We start from the raw sequence: 16523 nt of genomic DNA, 5'->3' as shown, positions 1-16523 counted from the left end.
GGAGGCTGAGGCAACAGAATTGCTTGAACCCAGGAGGCAGAGGTTGCAGTGAGCTGAGAATGTGCCACTGCACTCCAGCCTGGGTGAAAGAGAAAGACTCCATCTCAAATAATAATAATAATAATAATCGGGTGTTGTTTTCAAGTGCTGAGTTTGTGGTGATCTGTTTTGCTGCAGTGGGAAATCAATATACATAATAATCCTGACAATGTCTTCAGAAACAAACATGGATACCCTGTTCCCATGGAGCAGATGACTGATAAAGCTACAAAACCTAAGAACAGATGACTCATAAACATGAGGGTTTCTTGTACCACCATAAATAAACAATATTATATTGAGTAGGTCTTTCCTGTCTTACATTCTTTCCAGAGACTCTTGTAACAGAATAAACAGTGATTTTCATAAGGTTGCAGAATTTAAAGCTCACAAACTTAGTTCTGGCTCTGTGACATCTTATATAATCTTTTGTCATAACTTTTCCACCCATAAGCCAAAGAGTTTGGCCTTAAAACCACGTATGCTATCAAGCCCAGCAGGTGCCACTTTTGAGAGCCAAGTCAAACAGGCATTCAGAAGGCAAGTAATCACTATGGCTCACCTGCTAAGTCTGCTCTGTTCACCACAAGGAGGGACTCCATTAAATATTTAAGACAATCACTAAGAGAACACCCAGCAGGTAAACAACTATGATTACTTGCCCCATAGCCCTCTCAGCAGGCATCTGACAGCACTTGGGATGGGGTTTACATAACATTAAAGACATCCCTTTGTAGCTTCTATCAAAAGGAAGACCAACAGTTTCAAAACTGAGATTTCAAAATACAGATCATTCTCTTGCTGCATATCTTTGGGCAGAGTTTCTAAGGACTTCCCTGAATTTTATCAAGATAGGAAAACACAGAAATTAGAAATTAGCTTCCCTTCATACATTAACTGTATACCTAAAGCAAAGCTTGATAGAGTAAATTATCTCTTATTAACAGAAAATAGCCACTGGCATCATGAATTCCCAAACTGGAAAGCTTCCTATGCTAGTCCGAATTGAAGAAGAAACTATCAAATGCACACAAATGGGTGTATTGGGATCAGCACCAGCAGTTATCAGTCTGAAGAATTCACAATATGGTCCATGGGGCAAGTCATTCATAAGTTGCTGCTGAAATATTTCATTCACATAATAGGGAACACCTCCCTATCCCACCAACACTGATCAGGAAAACCCATTTGGGCTTAACATGAACAAAAACTAAACCTCTATTGTATTAAGCCACAGAAATTTTGAAGTTTATATATTACTTTAACTGATACAGGGATTGTAAATGTAGTCATCAGGGCTATGTTTGAAATATACAAGTGTAACTGGCTTTAGCTATATGTTTTAAGGGTTGGTGGGTTGCATAAGCTTGGACAGTACAGGTATTACAGTAGGTAGCTAGTCAGGCAGGAGCAGGGCAGGAGTGCCCCGTCCCCCCCAACCTCCACAAATGTCAGGTGACCATCAGGTGATGGTCAGGTGGTTGTTAAATTGTCTCTCTAAAATAATAATTGGCCACAGCCAGTGCCAACAAAAGGCAGTCTCCCGATAGATAGAAAAACCCTGAAATTAGTGACCAGTAGTGTGATGGTTAATACTGAGTGTTAACTTGATTGGATTCTAGGATGCAAAGTATTGATCCTGGGTGTGTCTGTGAGGGTGTTGCCAAAGGAGATTAACATTTGAGTCAGTGGGCTGGGAAAGGCAAACCCACCCCTAACCTGGGTAGGCACCATCTAATCAGCTGCCAGCACAGCTAGAATATAAAGCAGGCAAAAAAATGTGAACAAGTCATACTGGCTTAGCCTTTCAGCCTACATCTTTCTCTTGTGCTGGATGCTTCCTGCCCTTGAACATGGGTCTCCAAGTTCTTCAGCTTTGGGACTAGGACTGGCTTCCTTTCTCCTCAACTTACAGCCTATTGTAGGACCTTGTGATCATATGAGTGAATACTTCTTAACACTCAAATACAAATATATATATATGTATCTCCTATTAGTTCTGTCTTTCTAGGCAACCCCGACTAATACAAGTAGCTTCCTGATAAGATCTTGGGAGTTGGGCTAGCAGACTCAAGCATGTGCATTAAGAGGCAAAATGGTAGCGTTTAACTGATATATGATCTTCAAGAAACATTCAGCTGGTAAGGGAAGAATGCCTCCAGTAAGCATGCATACAACTCCAGTAAACACACTGTGCGTGCTCCCCTTCCAAGCGCTAGCAGGCCACTATGTATACAGACAGCACACTCCAAGGGAAGAATCAGAGAGAAGGAATGAGAGATCCTGGAAGTATGTCAATGTATAAAATTCCAAGTCAAAGATCAAACAGCGCACTTGATTTCTTAAGTCACCTGCTTGGCCCTCCAAGTGTAGTTTACTTCCTTTCATTCCTGCTCTAAAGCTTTTTTTAAAAAAACTTTCAATCCTGCTCTAAAACTTGCCATAGTCTCTCCTTCTGCCTAATGCCCCTCAGTCAAATTCTTTCTTCTGAGGAGGCAAGAATTGAGGTTGCTTCAGACCCACATGGATTTGCCACCACTAACACAGCCAGCCCCCACATTTAGTCATCTCCAATGTGCCTAGGAAACCTGGTCCCTGGATGTCTGGCCACTTTTATCATACTGCTGGCTCCTATAAGGGAGGACCTGGTGACTATATCTGCACAGTTTATAAGGTATTTATGTAGAACTTCACATGTTGCAAACTAAGTGGTATGCCCAAGACTCCTCAGCTCATGAGCAGAGCAGATAGGACAAAAAGGTAGGTATGCTGGCCATGACTTCATGTACCTGTGAGAAGGGAGAAAGGAGGAATGTGGTGACTCTATTGCCTAGGCAGACCCTCAGCAGCTGATGCTCTCCCCAAGAGGATGCTAAAGGAAAGAGCATTGAATCAGGAACCAGAAGGCCCAGAGTGTGCTCTGTGCTCTGCCTTAAGAAAGCTGCATGGCCTTGGCAGATCACTTCAACTCTCCAAGTCTCCATTTCCTCCCCTGTAAGCTAAAAAATATCCAGTATTTCTATTTACTGAAAGTTGATGTATCCATAGTATGAAATCCCAGAATACGGCCAATCCATTTTGGGGTATTCTATCCCAATTTCTGATGTATTGGGGTCAGTAAAAAGAATTCAGTTGCCAGAGTTAGCCACTGAGCTAATGAGAAATTTAGAATAGATATTAGTGATAGAGGCAGGAGGCAGACAAAGGCCTAGACAGAGAAGGCTCTCCAGAGAATTTCCAACCTGCCCCACAAGTGTTCCACCAGATGTTTTGTGCGTATAAGGGAACCTGCACAGGTGGCTTACTTGGGCATGCCCGCAGCAGACTGGAGGCCCACATGCACTGGGGGAATGGTGTGGAGCCACCAGAAATTTGGGCCTAATGCAGAGGTAGAGCTGGCATCTTCAGCTGGTGTGTAGTGGTGCTGGTATTCAATTTGGGAGGTGGAAACCTGCTTGCAGGACCCCCTGTCTTTGCTGAGAGGTTTCTTCTCACTTAATAAATTCCACCCTCCCACCCTTCAATGTGTCTGCCTAATTCTTCCTGGTCATGAGACAAGAACCCAGATTAGCTGACCTAAGGAGCAAAAAAATTCTGCATCATTTTGGTGGCCTCTATGGGGACTTGTCAGAAGGGTGAGTAAAATGTGGACCCAAACATCTCTCTCACTTTTGTTTCTGGGCTTTTTCACCCTTAGACTTTTTCTGAAGGCAGGGGAAACTGCCCCCTTCCCTGCCCCATCATTCTCAGGCATTGGAAATGTCGGCCTCAGTCCAACCCAGTCTTTTCCATGGATTTTCCTTCATTTTGGGGGGAATGTATTGACACCTATCTTTTCGTTTACAATATTAGGGGCGTATCATCCTCACCTCAATGGTCGCAGGCATGTGCACAGGACAGACGGGTGAGCGGTGGCTCCCTGTCCCACTCCCTCCTGTCTGGGGCACATGGCCTGAGCCTGCGGTGGCTAGCTGGCCAGTGTTCCCCTGATCAAGGGGTCCAGCTTGGTGGGAGCCCCAGGGAGGAGACAGCAATTAAAGGTTTTTCTCCCTGATGGAGAAACCCATTTGCATAAGAATAAGAGGTTTCTCCCCAAGGAATCTTCCCAGGCCTGCACCTAAGCTTTTTTTCCTTCCTTTTCTCCACCCTGTTAGTAGTTAATGAAGCCTTGCAGATATAGGGAGATTTTCTATGCAAGAGTTTTTTTTTCCTTTTGGAAGGCATCTTGTTAGGCCAGGACCCCAATTCACAAGATACCCTTTTTTTCGTCCCTTGTTTGAGGAGAACCAGCTCCTCAGCTTTACCTCAGCTTTCAGTTTATGATAAGGAGGCGGCATCCAGCTGCTGGCTGCAGTCTGTCAAGGTCTAAGGAACTCAAAGGTAATGACAACAGTGGAGACAGGGCATACGTGGGTGAGTACAGATATTCCCACCTTCTAGGCCCCTCTGTTAACATGGGTGGAAGCTGCGCTGACACTCATGGGTAGCACCCTGTCAAGGTTGCCAGGACTTGAAGATATAAGGACAGAAGAAAGAAAAGAAACACCTCCTCTTTCTTTTCCTCATGTACCCCATATTCACTGGGAAGACAAAGGAATTAGGGACACCTCATCTCCTCTTCCTAGCTGGGTAACCATTCATCTTTAGTCTGTACCTCTCTCAAATGCATCCTGAGGCCTGAGGGCTCCTTTCTTTTTCCTTTTTCCTCTGTCCTCTTTTCACAGAGGGGTAATTGTGTCCCTGTACTACAGGATACTCCCCTTGGATGCATCTCCAACTGGGAAAAGTTAATTTCCCAAACTCGGGAGGCTGAGGCAGGAGAATTGTTTGAACCCAGGAGGTGGAGGTTGGAGTGAGCCAAAATCACGCCACTTCACTCAAGCCTGGGCGAGTAAGACTCCATCTCAAAAGAAAGAAAGAAAGAAAAACAATTCAGGAGCAAGATGGTAGTTCTCTGGAGGTTGAGTGTCCTCTGTGGCACCCAAGGAAGCCGGCTTAGAACTGAGCTGAGGGGAAGGGAATCCAGAAGCCTGACACGCCAGCAAAAGGTAAAAGTTTTTTTTTTTTTTTTTTACCAGTTGGACTTTTGGCCTCTCCCTCCCTGTGCAAACTAGTAAAAGGAATGGTAAGGATCACTGTTTACGTTCTCTGTAAAGTTTTGATTAATGAAAAAGGATTTGTGAGTTTTGTCTTAAGCTGTAGCCAATCTGGTATGCTTTACATGTCTTTCTGTATGGTTCTATCAGAAAGAGGGGTACTTTAGGATAGGATGTGGGTGTAGGACCCCGTAAGTCCACTTTTCAAGTCAGCCCAACAAACTGATTAGTAACAAACTTGGCTGCAGGCCTGTATCTTGTTTACGTCCTTGGGAGCATGACCTGTAACCACGTGGGAGTGCTTTTAGTCTCTGACATTTTACAATGGTGGCTCAGGTTCAATCCTGGCTTGAAGAATGAATACTTTCAAGTCAATAGCTGTGTGACTTCTACCATTTGCTGATTCTCTTCCCCTCCACGAACAACTTCTAGCTTCTCTTCTTAAATCTTCCCTTCTCTGAGCTACCCTTAAAGATTCTAGATGTTGTAAAAACTCCTTACCTCCCCTTTGAAAATACTTCATATACTCATAGTTAAGTCATAACCTTAATTGAGGCTTGTTGGTTTCACCTGTGAGGTTACTTTTGGTAAAGTTCGAAAGCCAGAAATATTGGCTGCTTGGCATGGCTAAAGGCAGGTACTAAGGGATTTAAAAGGACTTTCTTAAGCAGTGCTCAGCTTAATTAAAAGTGGATACCTAAGTATGTTTAAAGGACCTTTATGGTTTTTTTCTCTTCTTGAATCTTGTTTTTCTGGAAAAAAGGTTTCTTCTCAGTTGACTGAATTATTTTTCTCCATTTTGTCTTGCCACTCTTAATGCACCCATGAGAGGTCCTAAAATAATTTCTGAGGGCCTGCGACTCCTTGGGAAAAACAGAAAAGGCACCACAGATCTCATTTTATGAGAAACCTCTGTTTTCCTCATGGAACCCAGAAATTAGAGGCAGATAGATCCCTCTCAAAATCTGTTTTTGTCTTCCAGCCATATCCGTTTGTTAGGCCCTAGAAAATACGAGCTTTCCTAGCCTTGCTCTTAAAGGGCTCCACCCAGAGGCCAATAATCAAATTAGACTGGCAAATGAAAAATCTTACAACTACTGGATTTTCTTCTGTCTGTCTATATAATCATATATGTGTTATGTGTGTTATGTTTATAAAGAAAAGAGCTCTAATTAATTGGTTTGAAGAAAAATAAGCACTTAGATGAATTTTTTTTTAAAGAAAGATAAAAGTTGTAATACTTTTTAGTTCATGCGACTTTAATCTTTGAGATATAAAAACAGTCTTAAAGATTATTGGTAAAATGTAAACGTCATCAAAATGTAAATAGCTGGTCAAAACTATGCAAATCAGGTATTAGGTTTGCTAAATGTTTTAAGGTTGTAAACTGCTTCTTTGGCTTTTGAGAACTGTTCAACTTGCCTGCTTTACAACTTGGTAAGACCTGGGGACATATGGAATTAACCAGATTCTTAACTATGCTGGAAGGAGTCAAACTTTATTGGCACCTAGTACATAATTAAAACAACTTACCAGATTTTACATTAACGTTAAAAACTGCTAAGAGTTACCATTATACATGTAATTGAGACTACTGAAAATGAATTTACATGCAAGGTGTGTAAGAAATGGTGTGTAAAATATGTTTTTAGTAAAAGATTTTAATAATGTGTGGAAATGTAAATTTTTACCTAGGGTTAAAGGATTGTTTTGAATTAGATGAGATAAAGCTTAAGGTTTAAACAAGTTGTGGAAAGATTGTAAAAAATTAATCTTGCAAAAGGAATTCTGTGCATGAACAGACTGACTAAATTCAAAAGAGTACTATACAGTTATTTCTGTAAATTGTGCATTGAAATAAAAGCACACCAACATTCTCTTAAGTCACCAATATGCTCTTTAGCAAAATTTGTAAAGGGTTATAAAAAGTTCATAAGAATCTTACCTCATGGTCAAACTGGTTAAGATTGGATAGAATTGTCTGTAAGATTTCATTAGAAAACTGAGTTGACATTAATAGTAGACTAATGCAAGGGTAAAATTTGGCTTTCTTTCCCTTGAGTAAGATTTCCATATAATAGTAAAGGATAATGAAAGTTTTTTTACCTTAAAATTTTTTTTTGAGTCATCATTTTGGCTAAATAAATAGCTTATGGTAATCTGGAATTGTATTTCTTAACATCAAGTGTTCTAAATCTCAAACATATTTAACAGGCAAAAATCAAACTGCAGTTCCTGACCCCTAGCTTTTGGATGTTACAGAGGGCCACTGAAACATCTGAAAGAGAGGTAAACAGGATTATTCGACATGTTTAGGTACATGGGATTGCCAAAATGATGCTTAATTTTCTTCAGGTTATATTTCAGTGAATAACATTAATATATCTTCCAAAATTGTATAGGATTTCTAAAATTCTAATGTCTGAGTATATGCTATCAATCATAATTAAGGTTATTATATTAAGTTATTGTAAACCACAGAGATAACCAAATTTCTTTGTCAATCGTGTTTTTAACTGTAACTACTCTGGATATTTTGCTGTTCACAGACAATTGTTTTCTTGTTTTGATCCTCTTCAAAAGATGGTTTATAGTCAGCTGTAGAACTTTCACAGGTGATCTCAAATGCAGGTTTCTGTTAACGTTGTAGACCATGACATTGGAATAAAGGAAAAATGTACAGGATTCATGAAGAGCTGAAGTGTTCATGAATATCAAGCAGAACAAGAGTTAATTGAATGGAGTGAACTAATAGAAAAACTAAGTAATCTTTTTTAACTTTTGCTTAAAACATTGTTCATCCTTGTTTTCCAGAGTCAAGGAAACTTTTGTTTTGAGCTATTTACAGTCTTTAATAATTGAATAAGGTATACTCTTGTAGACAAAAGTTGGAGCATATTTGTTTCTCTCTGCCAGGTTCCTCTAGAGTTTGAAAACTATTTGTGAGTATTCTTCTTTTTTTTTTTTTTCTTTGAGACAGAGTCTCGCTCTGTTGCCCAGGCTGGAGTGCAGTGGCCGGGTCTCGGCTCACTGCAAGTTCCACCTCCCAGGTTTACACCATTCTCCTGCCTCAGCCTCCTGAGTAGCTGGGACTACAGGCGCCCGCCACCTCGCCCGGCTAGTTTTTTTGTATTTTTTTAGTAGAGACGGGGTTTCACCGTGTTAGCCAGGATGGTCTCAATCTCCTGACCTCGTGATCCGCCTGTCTCGGCCTCCCAAAGTGCTGGGATTACAGGCTTGAGCCACCGCGCCCGGCCGAGTATTCTTAACTCATGACAATATAGCTATTTACGTCAGTGCAATAAGAATCTATGTTCTTTTGCAATAGGATGCAATTGGAGAAACTGTTTTATCAAGCCTTGTTTTATCAAGTCTTTGACTGGAATGGCATGCTGTCCTTTAGGGAATCAAGCTTGCCTTGCAGAGCCAATAAAAGACCCTTGGGAAAACTGTCCTCATACCTTGTCTACACAGTCCCTGTACAGGGTTTCTAACCTGTGGTGAGTAAAGAACGTCACTTTCTAACAGGCACAGGTATCCCATATTCTTGGGACTTAAGAAGACAGGAATTTACCTAACTCATAGATATTTGAGGATACAAACCTATGGCTGGGCTGGGCTTTAAAAGGTCTTATCTGAGATTCTGTGGAACAGAGTTCCATCAATACCAATTTAAAAGGCCTATGTGAAAGTAATTATTCTTGCTGCATTTTATGCAAATAATCAGGCCAAATATAAGACTAACGTTTATTGTGCAAACAACTCAGTCCTATCGTGATTTGTTTTTAACAAAAATGAGGGCTGAAGAGAGAAAAATTATGTTCCAGAACTTATCATACATTTGTCATTATATTCTAGTCTCATTAGTTGTTTTTAAGTTGTTGTCTGCATTTTAGATTCACCCTGCTTATTCCTGTGAACCAACCAGTGATCTCTGGCTGCAGCTCAGAAGAAACAAAAGGGATGGGTAATGTAAAAATCTGGATCAATATTCTAGTTCTGGGCAGTTATCCCACAAATCCTGCCAGGTGGTGGGAGTAAATAGGGTGCCCATAACCCGGAGGTTTCCTTTTTTGGGGAAATAACACCAAGAAAGTTAATCAAAGCCAAGCCCCATGCCCTCAAATCCTAGCAGGCATAAGTATAGCCACTAGTTATCTCGGCATGCCAGCAGCCTTGGGATTTTTGAGCTCTCCTTACCCCCCACTTTTGTTTCATTTTGATACATCTTCTAATAACCAAGTTTTTCTCTTCTCCCCTTTAGGTCGTCAAACTCCAAACGGTCATGCAACCAGAACCTCAGACGATGGCTCCCTTTTACTAGGTACCCGTAGATAGGCCTCTGAGGGAGATCTGACTGCCATCTTCCCAAAATAGTGCCCCTTGTCAGCAGGAAGCAGTTAAGATCTGTCTTTGTCCGTATTCTAATGGCAGTTAGATGTACCTCTTTGGAGAAGGAATGATAGAGGCAAGAGGCAGACAGAGAAGGGTCCCTGGAGAATCTTTGACCTGCCCCACAACTGTTTACGCCAGTTGTTTTGCACAGATAAGGGAACCTGCACAGGGTGCTTGCCTGCATGCCTGCAATGGACTGGAGGCCCACATGCTCTGGGGAAATGGGGTGGAGTCACCAGGAATTAACACCTTATGCAAGGAGGACCCCGGCCTCTTCAACTCATGTGTAGTGGTCCCGGTATTCAATTTGTGAGGTGGAAACCTGCTTGCAGGACCCCCCTCTCTCTGCTGAGAGCTTTATTTTTGCTTAATAAATTCTGTCCTCCTCACCTTTCAATGTGTCTATGTGCCTAATTCTTTCTGGTCATGAGACAAGAACCCAGATTAGCTGAGCTAAGGAACAAAAAAAGAAAAAAAAATGCTGCATCATTAGTGCTCTGAATAATTGTGTTTCTGGCAAATTTAAATCCATTAGGTACACTTAAGTTGAGAAAATTTGTTGGAAATATAGGAAATGCTCTGAAAAGGATTCCCCATGCTACTTCTTTGCAAATTATCTTTCTTGTTAACCAACCTGAAACTATTCAGAGAAGTCAGTGCAGAGAACAAAAAAGCAAGCACTTTTCTCAGTGGAGATAATAATCATCAATTAATCCTGGATTTAAAAAAGTTTTTAATATTATACCACTGACAAATAACTATTCAACTGGGGAAAAATATGGACCCATGTACCAGACTCAACAAGAAAGGACTCAGACCTTTGCAGGAAGGCAACACAATTCTAAAAGGTGCTCTCTGTCTCTAGGATGATTCTAGAATCATTTTTAAGGGTGGTAAAACCACCTTTGCAAAAATTATAACAGTGAGAGAAAATTATGGCAGTGAAGGAGGTCTGATCTGGCCAACCTCAATCTTGCCTTTGTCCTTCAAGCTGCCCTTAATTATTTCTGGGCTTTGCCAGGCTAACTTTGGGAGACATTTAGTTGATAGTAAATAATAATAGCTCTTCTCTCTCCAAAGCTCAATCATCTTTGTAAAGTTAATGAGAGGGCACCAGGCTAGGAGGAAAGAGAAGACTGAATTCTGCTAAGGTGTAGACATAAATGATTACCAGCCATTATTCTGGAGGTCACAAGATATGCAACTTCTCCAATTATTCTCGCAGATAACATCACTATTGTAGAACCTAAGATTAGCCTTTTGAGATGTCTTTTCAGGTTTTTTGCGCATCTGAGGAGACCAAAGTCTCCACGGGGACCCATCAACTGCTCCTGTGGCCCTATCCAGAAGCAACTTAGCACACATGAGGACCATTTCCCACCCACCTGTGATTACACCCCCAATCAGTCAAGCACCCACTGCCTAGCTACCCCCACCCCTTCACACAAACTATTTTTGAAAAACTCTAGCCCCCACATTCTCGGGGAGATTGATTTGAGTAATAACTCCATTTCCCACGTGGTGTGACTGGCCTCATGTCTATTAAACTCTTTCTTTAATGCAATGCCGTGGTCTTGTTTTATCTGTGCAGATGGTTACAACGGGGTGAAAGTATGAAGCAATTTCATTTTGTCATGATTTTTTTTTTTTATCTTGAGGGAAATACTTGACACACTAATGAAAAAATATTACCTGAAATGGATGTCTTTATCTTATGATCTATACCACCTTACATCAGGCATTGTGGGGAAAAGGTTCAGGTCTCTTAGCCTCTTGGGAGAGCCCTGTGACTCAGTCTTGAGTCTGTTTCATTTATTATTAATAAACAGTTGCCACCTGTCCCTGAGGTAAAATATAATTGAGGAGAGAGGAAGCATAAGCAGATAAATAGTTTTGCTTGACCTAGTGTGATACATAAGACACACGTACATACACACAACATACATACACAACATATACACACACATTTATAGGACATATCTACTAAATGTCTGTATTTAGACAGAACACAGTCTCTCTCTTCTTTCTTTCTTTTCTTTCTCTTTCACTGTCTCTCTTCCATCCCCAACCTCTCTATCACCTTTATGTGCATTAATTCCTTTCCAGTTTTTTCTCTCAGAATGAGAAGAGAAATGTAAACTACCTTTGAATTTCAGTACCATGCAAAGAAAACATGTAAAAATCAGCATACAATGCATCTTCAGATTCGCAATTAAAATTTAGTATTTGCTGCCACACAGATTGAAAGCGTTTGGGTGAGGGACTAACAAATAATGATGGTTTAAGTTCATGCTTTATTTTATCATAGAGAAGAAAGTGATTTCATGAAAGAGTCACTGCTTAACCTACCACAGTTTACTGTCTTCAGACATCATTGCTTCTAACCACTAGATAGGGACATGAAATTTTTATGCCCAATCCCACAGAAATAACTGTTGTCTTTTTGCCTTTGGAGACTCCACATTGTTCTTCTTATGGATCAGCAGAACAGACTGCCTTATTAGACTAGACTACGAGCATGGAGGAAAATGTAATATGGCTGTATCACTAATCAGAAAAGGATATGGTAAAAATCTGCCTGTAGTAAAATGATATGGTATATTCAAACTCACTATATTGTAATAGCAAGAAGTATGATTGAGATATTAATTGTGCTTACTCAATGTGGTATTTTTGATAAGAAAAAAAGAGCAATGATTGGACAAGAATTTTTTATTCCCTGGTAAAGGAAAAGATGCTTGTAGTTTATGATCCAGCATGTCATTCTCCTAGATATGAATTCTAGGAAAACTGTTATACTTGAGCACTTAGAGAATGTCCTTGCAATTATATATGTGACAGTAACTCACTGAATCCAAACATTCAGTCACACTATAGTGGATAAACAAAGTGAGGCTTATTCATACAGTAGAATACTTGAAATAAATGAATACATTACATGTTTACATAACCCAGTAACGATGTTGAGAGGAAAAAAGAAGTAAGCCACAGACTAATACATATAGTATTTTTCAATTTATGCAATGTTCAGAGACATGAAAAATATAACAATATATTTGGTGGGGATTCAAACGTGCAATGAAACGATATAGAAAAACAAAGAACTGGTGAGTTCAAATTCAAGGAAGACAAAAACACAGCACAAGGCAAAAGTACATAAAATCAGTCCTAACCCAACCACAATGGAAAAGTATATAAATGTTGACATCTGTAAATCACTTTCAGTGTGCCAGTCATATAACCAAGTTAGTAGCGTTCTACCTTACCAGAGGAGAACTGAAGGACTTTGAACTGTGAACTTTCCTAAGGAAGGTAACTCGAATTTCAGATTTAATGTATAAAAACTGAGGAGAACTAGAGGGTAGTCAGTGTTAGGATAGCCAAGGGAGCAGCTGGAAAGGTGCCCCACCCAGACTAGGAGTTCATGTAAGGATTTAGGAGCCTCTAACCTCAAGAAGGAATAGAGAATACATGGAAAATGTAGCCTGGGGAAGAGAGTGCTAGGCAGCTACAGGTAGGTGGTAAGTTTGGGAATATAAGATTTTCCTGCAGAGATCTGCAAAGATGATCTGACTGAAGTTATAAATTAGACTTGGACCCCAGCCCCCCTGCCATCACCATGTCCTGGCCACAGACAATGGAGATAGCACAGGGCAGGATTTAGAGTATCGGCTGTGGAGTTTGAGTGGTAGTAGAACTGAATCCTTGTCTGCCTCCAGAGCCATAGAGCAGCTCTCAATTTCTGTAAAATGGGAATGATGACATCTACTTCTCAGGGTTGATGGTTAACTGTTTAGTTGTTATCATTACTAACCTATCCCCTGCTTTGTAGCCAGTGTGATCATTCTAAAATACAACTCTTGCTTCTCCCCCATTTAAAACTCAGTGGTTTCCCATTGCACAGAACAAATACTCCAACTTCTTAACATGCCTTTCAAAGTCTTTTGGTGATCTGATCCCTGCTTCCCTCTCCAGTTTCATGCATCATGGCCCTTCAGCCACATTAGACCATCTCACTTCCCCAACACCCCATGTCTGCTCAGCTTTGCCTGGAACACATGTCTCCTCACCCTTCCTCACCAAAAAAATGCTACTCTTCAGAGCTCAGCTGGGCAATCTTCAATAGGAAGCCTTGCATTTAATCAATATGTATATATGAGTATATATATAGAGAGAGTACACATATGTACATAGAGACATTATCAGTACATGTGAATTTATCTGTATGATACTCTACCTTAGAATGTAAACTTCAAAATTGTTTTAATATATTCTGTATATCAACACAGTGTGCTTAATTATTATTAAACAATAACACCAACTTACTGTTTCTTGGAAGCAATTTTTATAAATACGGTACTTGTTTTAAGGTCTATTGGGAAATAACTTTGTTATATACACTTCTTTATTAAGTAGTTCATAGTTTAATACAAAATATACCCAATCATAAAACAGCATCAGACTAAGGATAACCGTCTTGCTATAAATCAGGGTAGACTCTAAGTTTTTCTAACTTAGAGTCAACAGTAGGCAATGCTAAAAATAAGATCACAGGGGAAGGATGCAAAATAATTACCAGTAAACTCAGGAATTGCTGTCGATCTGTATAATGTTCCTTTTTGTGTTTCAACTGTTTTCAACAGTGTGACAACCGAACCTTAGGATTGCAGCCAGAGGGGCTCCTCTTACCTCTGCATCAAAGCGCGGATCCTGGTAGGCATCACTGATGTTCACTGGGAGGCCTGTTGAAGCAACCAGCTCAGCAATGCTATTATTTATTAGCCAGTCGGAGTACGATGATTTCTCCATGCTTTCTTTGAAACTATCAGAGCACCAAGGTAGGCAGGAAGAAAACAGAGAAACATAAGTTTTCTTGAAAGCAAACACTATAAATTACACTAATATCAGGATAATCTGTCCTTATTAAGAAGCAGTAAGTGACATTAGTCACAGAACAATAGCAAGGTAATTATCAGTGGCTACTTCGAAATGACTTACCTGCTATAATGTATAATAATTAAACCCATGGGCAGAAACCACAGATTCCCTATGATTCAGAGAGAAACTCTAGGTGGTATTTAGGTCCCAAAGCTGGCCAAAATTAACAATAAGATACCAACAACTAATAAAATTCCATCAACCTCCCAGCTTACCCTTTTTAATTGAATAGACTAGATGTTTTGGCACAAGGAAGAATGAAACCCAAATGGGGAAAAATCAGGAAGTAAATTGCGAGTTTAAAAAATTACAAATGCAGCAAAAGAACGTATCTAGACTATGGCCTTTTAATTAGTAATTATTTGAAAAACAATTTTACTATCTTAGTCATTATTTTAATAACTTAGTAATATTTTAATAACTATTTTAGTATCTTAGTTAACTATTTTGGTAATTTTAGATTATGTTTCTTAACAATAGCACATATCCCACTTACAAAATCTCACTTAAAAGCCTATTTTAATGCAACAGACCCTTAACATTAATAATTAAAACTATTTTCATATTTAATTTGAACAAGGAATTTTATGCTAAGTGATTTTTTTAACTTTCCCCTGTATCACTTTCATGACAGACCCTACATATACAGAAATGCTGTAAGAATTAGTTAATATCCCCCATTCTTCTCCTCCTTTCCATCTTTTCTTCCACAAGTATATATTGAGCACTGCCAGGAGCTGTGGAGATACAAAATTGAGAACTGCTCAAATTAGTATTGGCCAGGAAAATTTTCCTGGATGATGTCTGATTTGTGGCTTGGCAAGTGATAACTGAAATTATGTGAATGGATGCAAGCATACTAGGGCAAGGTTTTCAAGCTGACTTCTGTGGAACCCTGGATTTCATGAGATGTTAAATGAGTATACTACAGCAAGAATAATAATCACTCTATTGACTTTTTAATCTAAACTGCACTATATATAAGAAAACACTAAACATGCACGTTGTCTTTGGTATTATGCAATAATGTCCCTGTGTGAAATTATGCCATGTTGAGAAGGCAGGACACTGCATGGAAAGGCCATTGAATGCATGAGTGAGTTGGACACATGGACATTATTTATCATCATTAATATATCTCATCTGTAATGATTGCTGCCCTGTGTCTGATAAATTCAGCATGTATTTGTAAAGTTATTCATCCCTTATTGCATGTTAAACATTAATAATACATAAACTTTATTCTCTATGACTCCCTGGCTGAAAAATGGAAGTTTTAATAAAAAGTTGAGTCTTGTAGTTCTTAGATGGCACCTAAATCAAAGAAGTTAAAAGACTGAGTACTTCAAGGAGAAAAGGAAGCTTTATTTTCTAAAACAAAACAACAAAGAAGTTTTTATTTTCTCTTTGCTGTTTTATATACGTCGCATTTCATGAGATGAAATTTTATGTTGTGCTGCAATGAAAGCAAAATCTAGGAAGAAACAAGATAATGCACCTCACACAAAGATCTAACTTAGTGAAGCCATTTCTAAGTTTATAAAAGGGTATGGGCTAAATTCTGACCTTTCTTTCAGGGATTAATTGGCTTGCCAGTTCATTCTGCACTGTGTACTTTATTCCACATTTTAATTATTGAGGTGTTCTGTGGTCACACCATTTCGAAGCTGCTGACCTAGAGTGTTCTGTGGAGTGTGGGAAGCAGCGCTGCAGCAGGAGCTGGGGAGAAGTCTGGGCACAGAAGTCAAGGGAGGAACCTGAAAAATGGTTGGGTAGGGTGGTGCTCAAGGAAGGAGCCAGTTTTACCAATAAGTGCCAACAACCTTCAAGCTGGGTCTTTCAGGATGAGAAAGAGTTCAGCAAGGAGAGATTGGAGGAGTTAGAAGGAAACAGCAGGAACAAAAGACACAAATGCAGCAGAGTGCAAAGTGTGTTCTTGGCACAATGAGCAATCGTATGGTGGGAATAAAACTGAAAAAGAGGTCAAGGCTCAAAGGTGAGACCTTGACCAAGTTGCTGAGACCTTAGTTATAGGCAATGGAGAACTGTTTAAGA

General features: G+C 39.8%; 2 protein-coding genes across 2 annotated transcripts in view; both read right to left on the bottom strand.

Annotated features, from left to right (window-relative positions):
- The window catches only part of NFE2L2 (NFE2 like bZIP transcription factor 2), a 598880-nt gene extending 596286 nt beyond the window's left edge, over positions 1-2594 (bottom strand). Inside the window, exon 1 of the mRNA XM_050750574.1 lies at positions 2591-2594. The gene's annotated coding sequence lies outside the window, so the exon portion shown is untranslated. The remainder of the gene's footprint in view (positions 1-2590) is intronic.
- The window catches only part of PDE11A (phosphodiesterase 11A), a 467408-nt gene that overhangs the window by 202255 nt on the left and 248630 nt on the right, over positions 1-16523 (bottom strand). The window contains exon 6 of the mRNA XM_050750610.1: positions 14220-14352. Within this exon, the coding sequence (XP_050606567.1) occupies positions 14220-14352 (133 nt within the window). The remainder of the gene's footprint in view (positions 1-14219; positions 14353-16523) is intronic.

Source organism: Macaca thibetana, chromosome 12 (assembly GCF_024542745.1).
Source record: "Macaca thibetana thibetana isolate TM-01 chromosome 12, ASM2454274v1, whole genome shotgun sequence".
Classification (NCBI taxonomy): domain Eukaryota; kingdom Metazoa; phylum Chordata; class Mammalia; order Primates; family Cercopithecidae; genus Macaca; species Macaca thibetana.
Note: the sequence above shows the minus strand (reverse complement) of the source record. Positions and strands in the feature narration are given on the sequence as shown.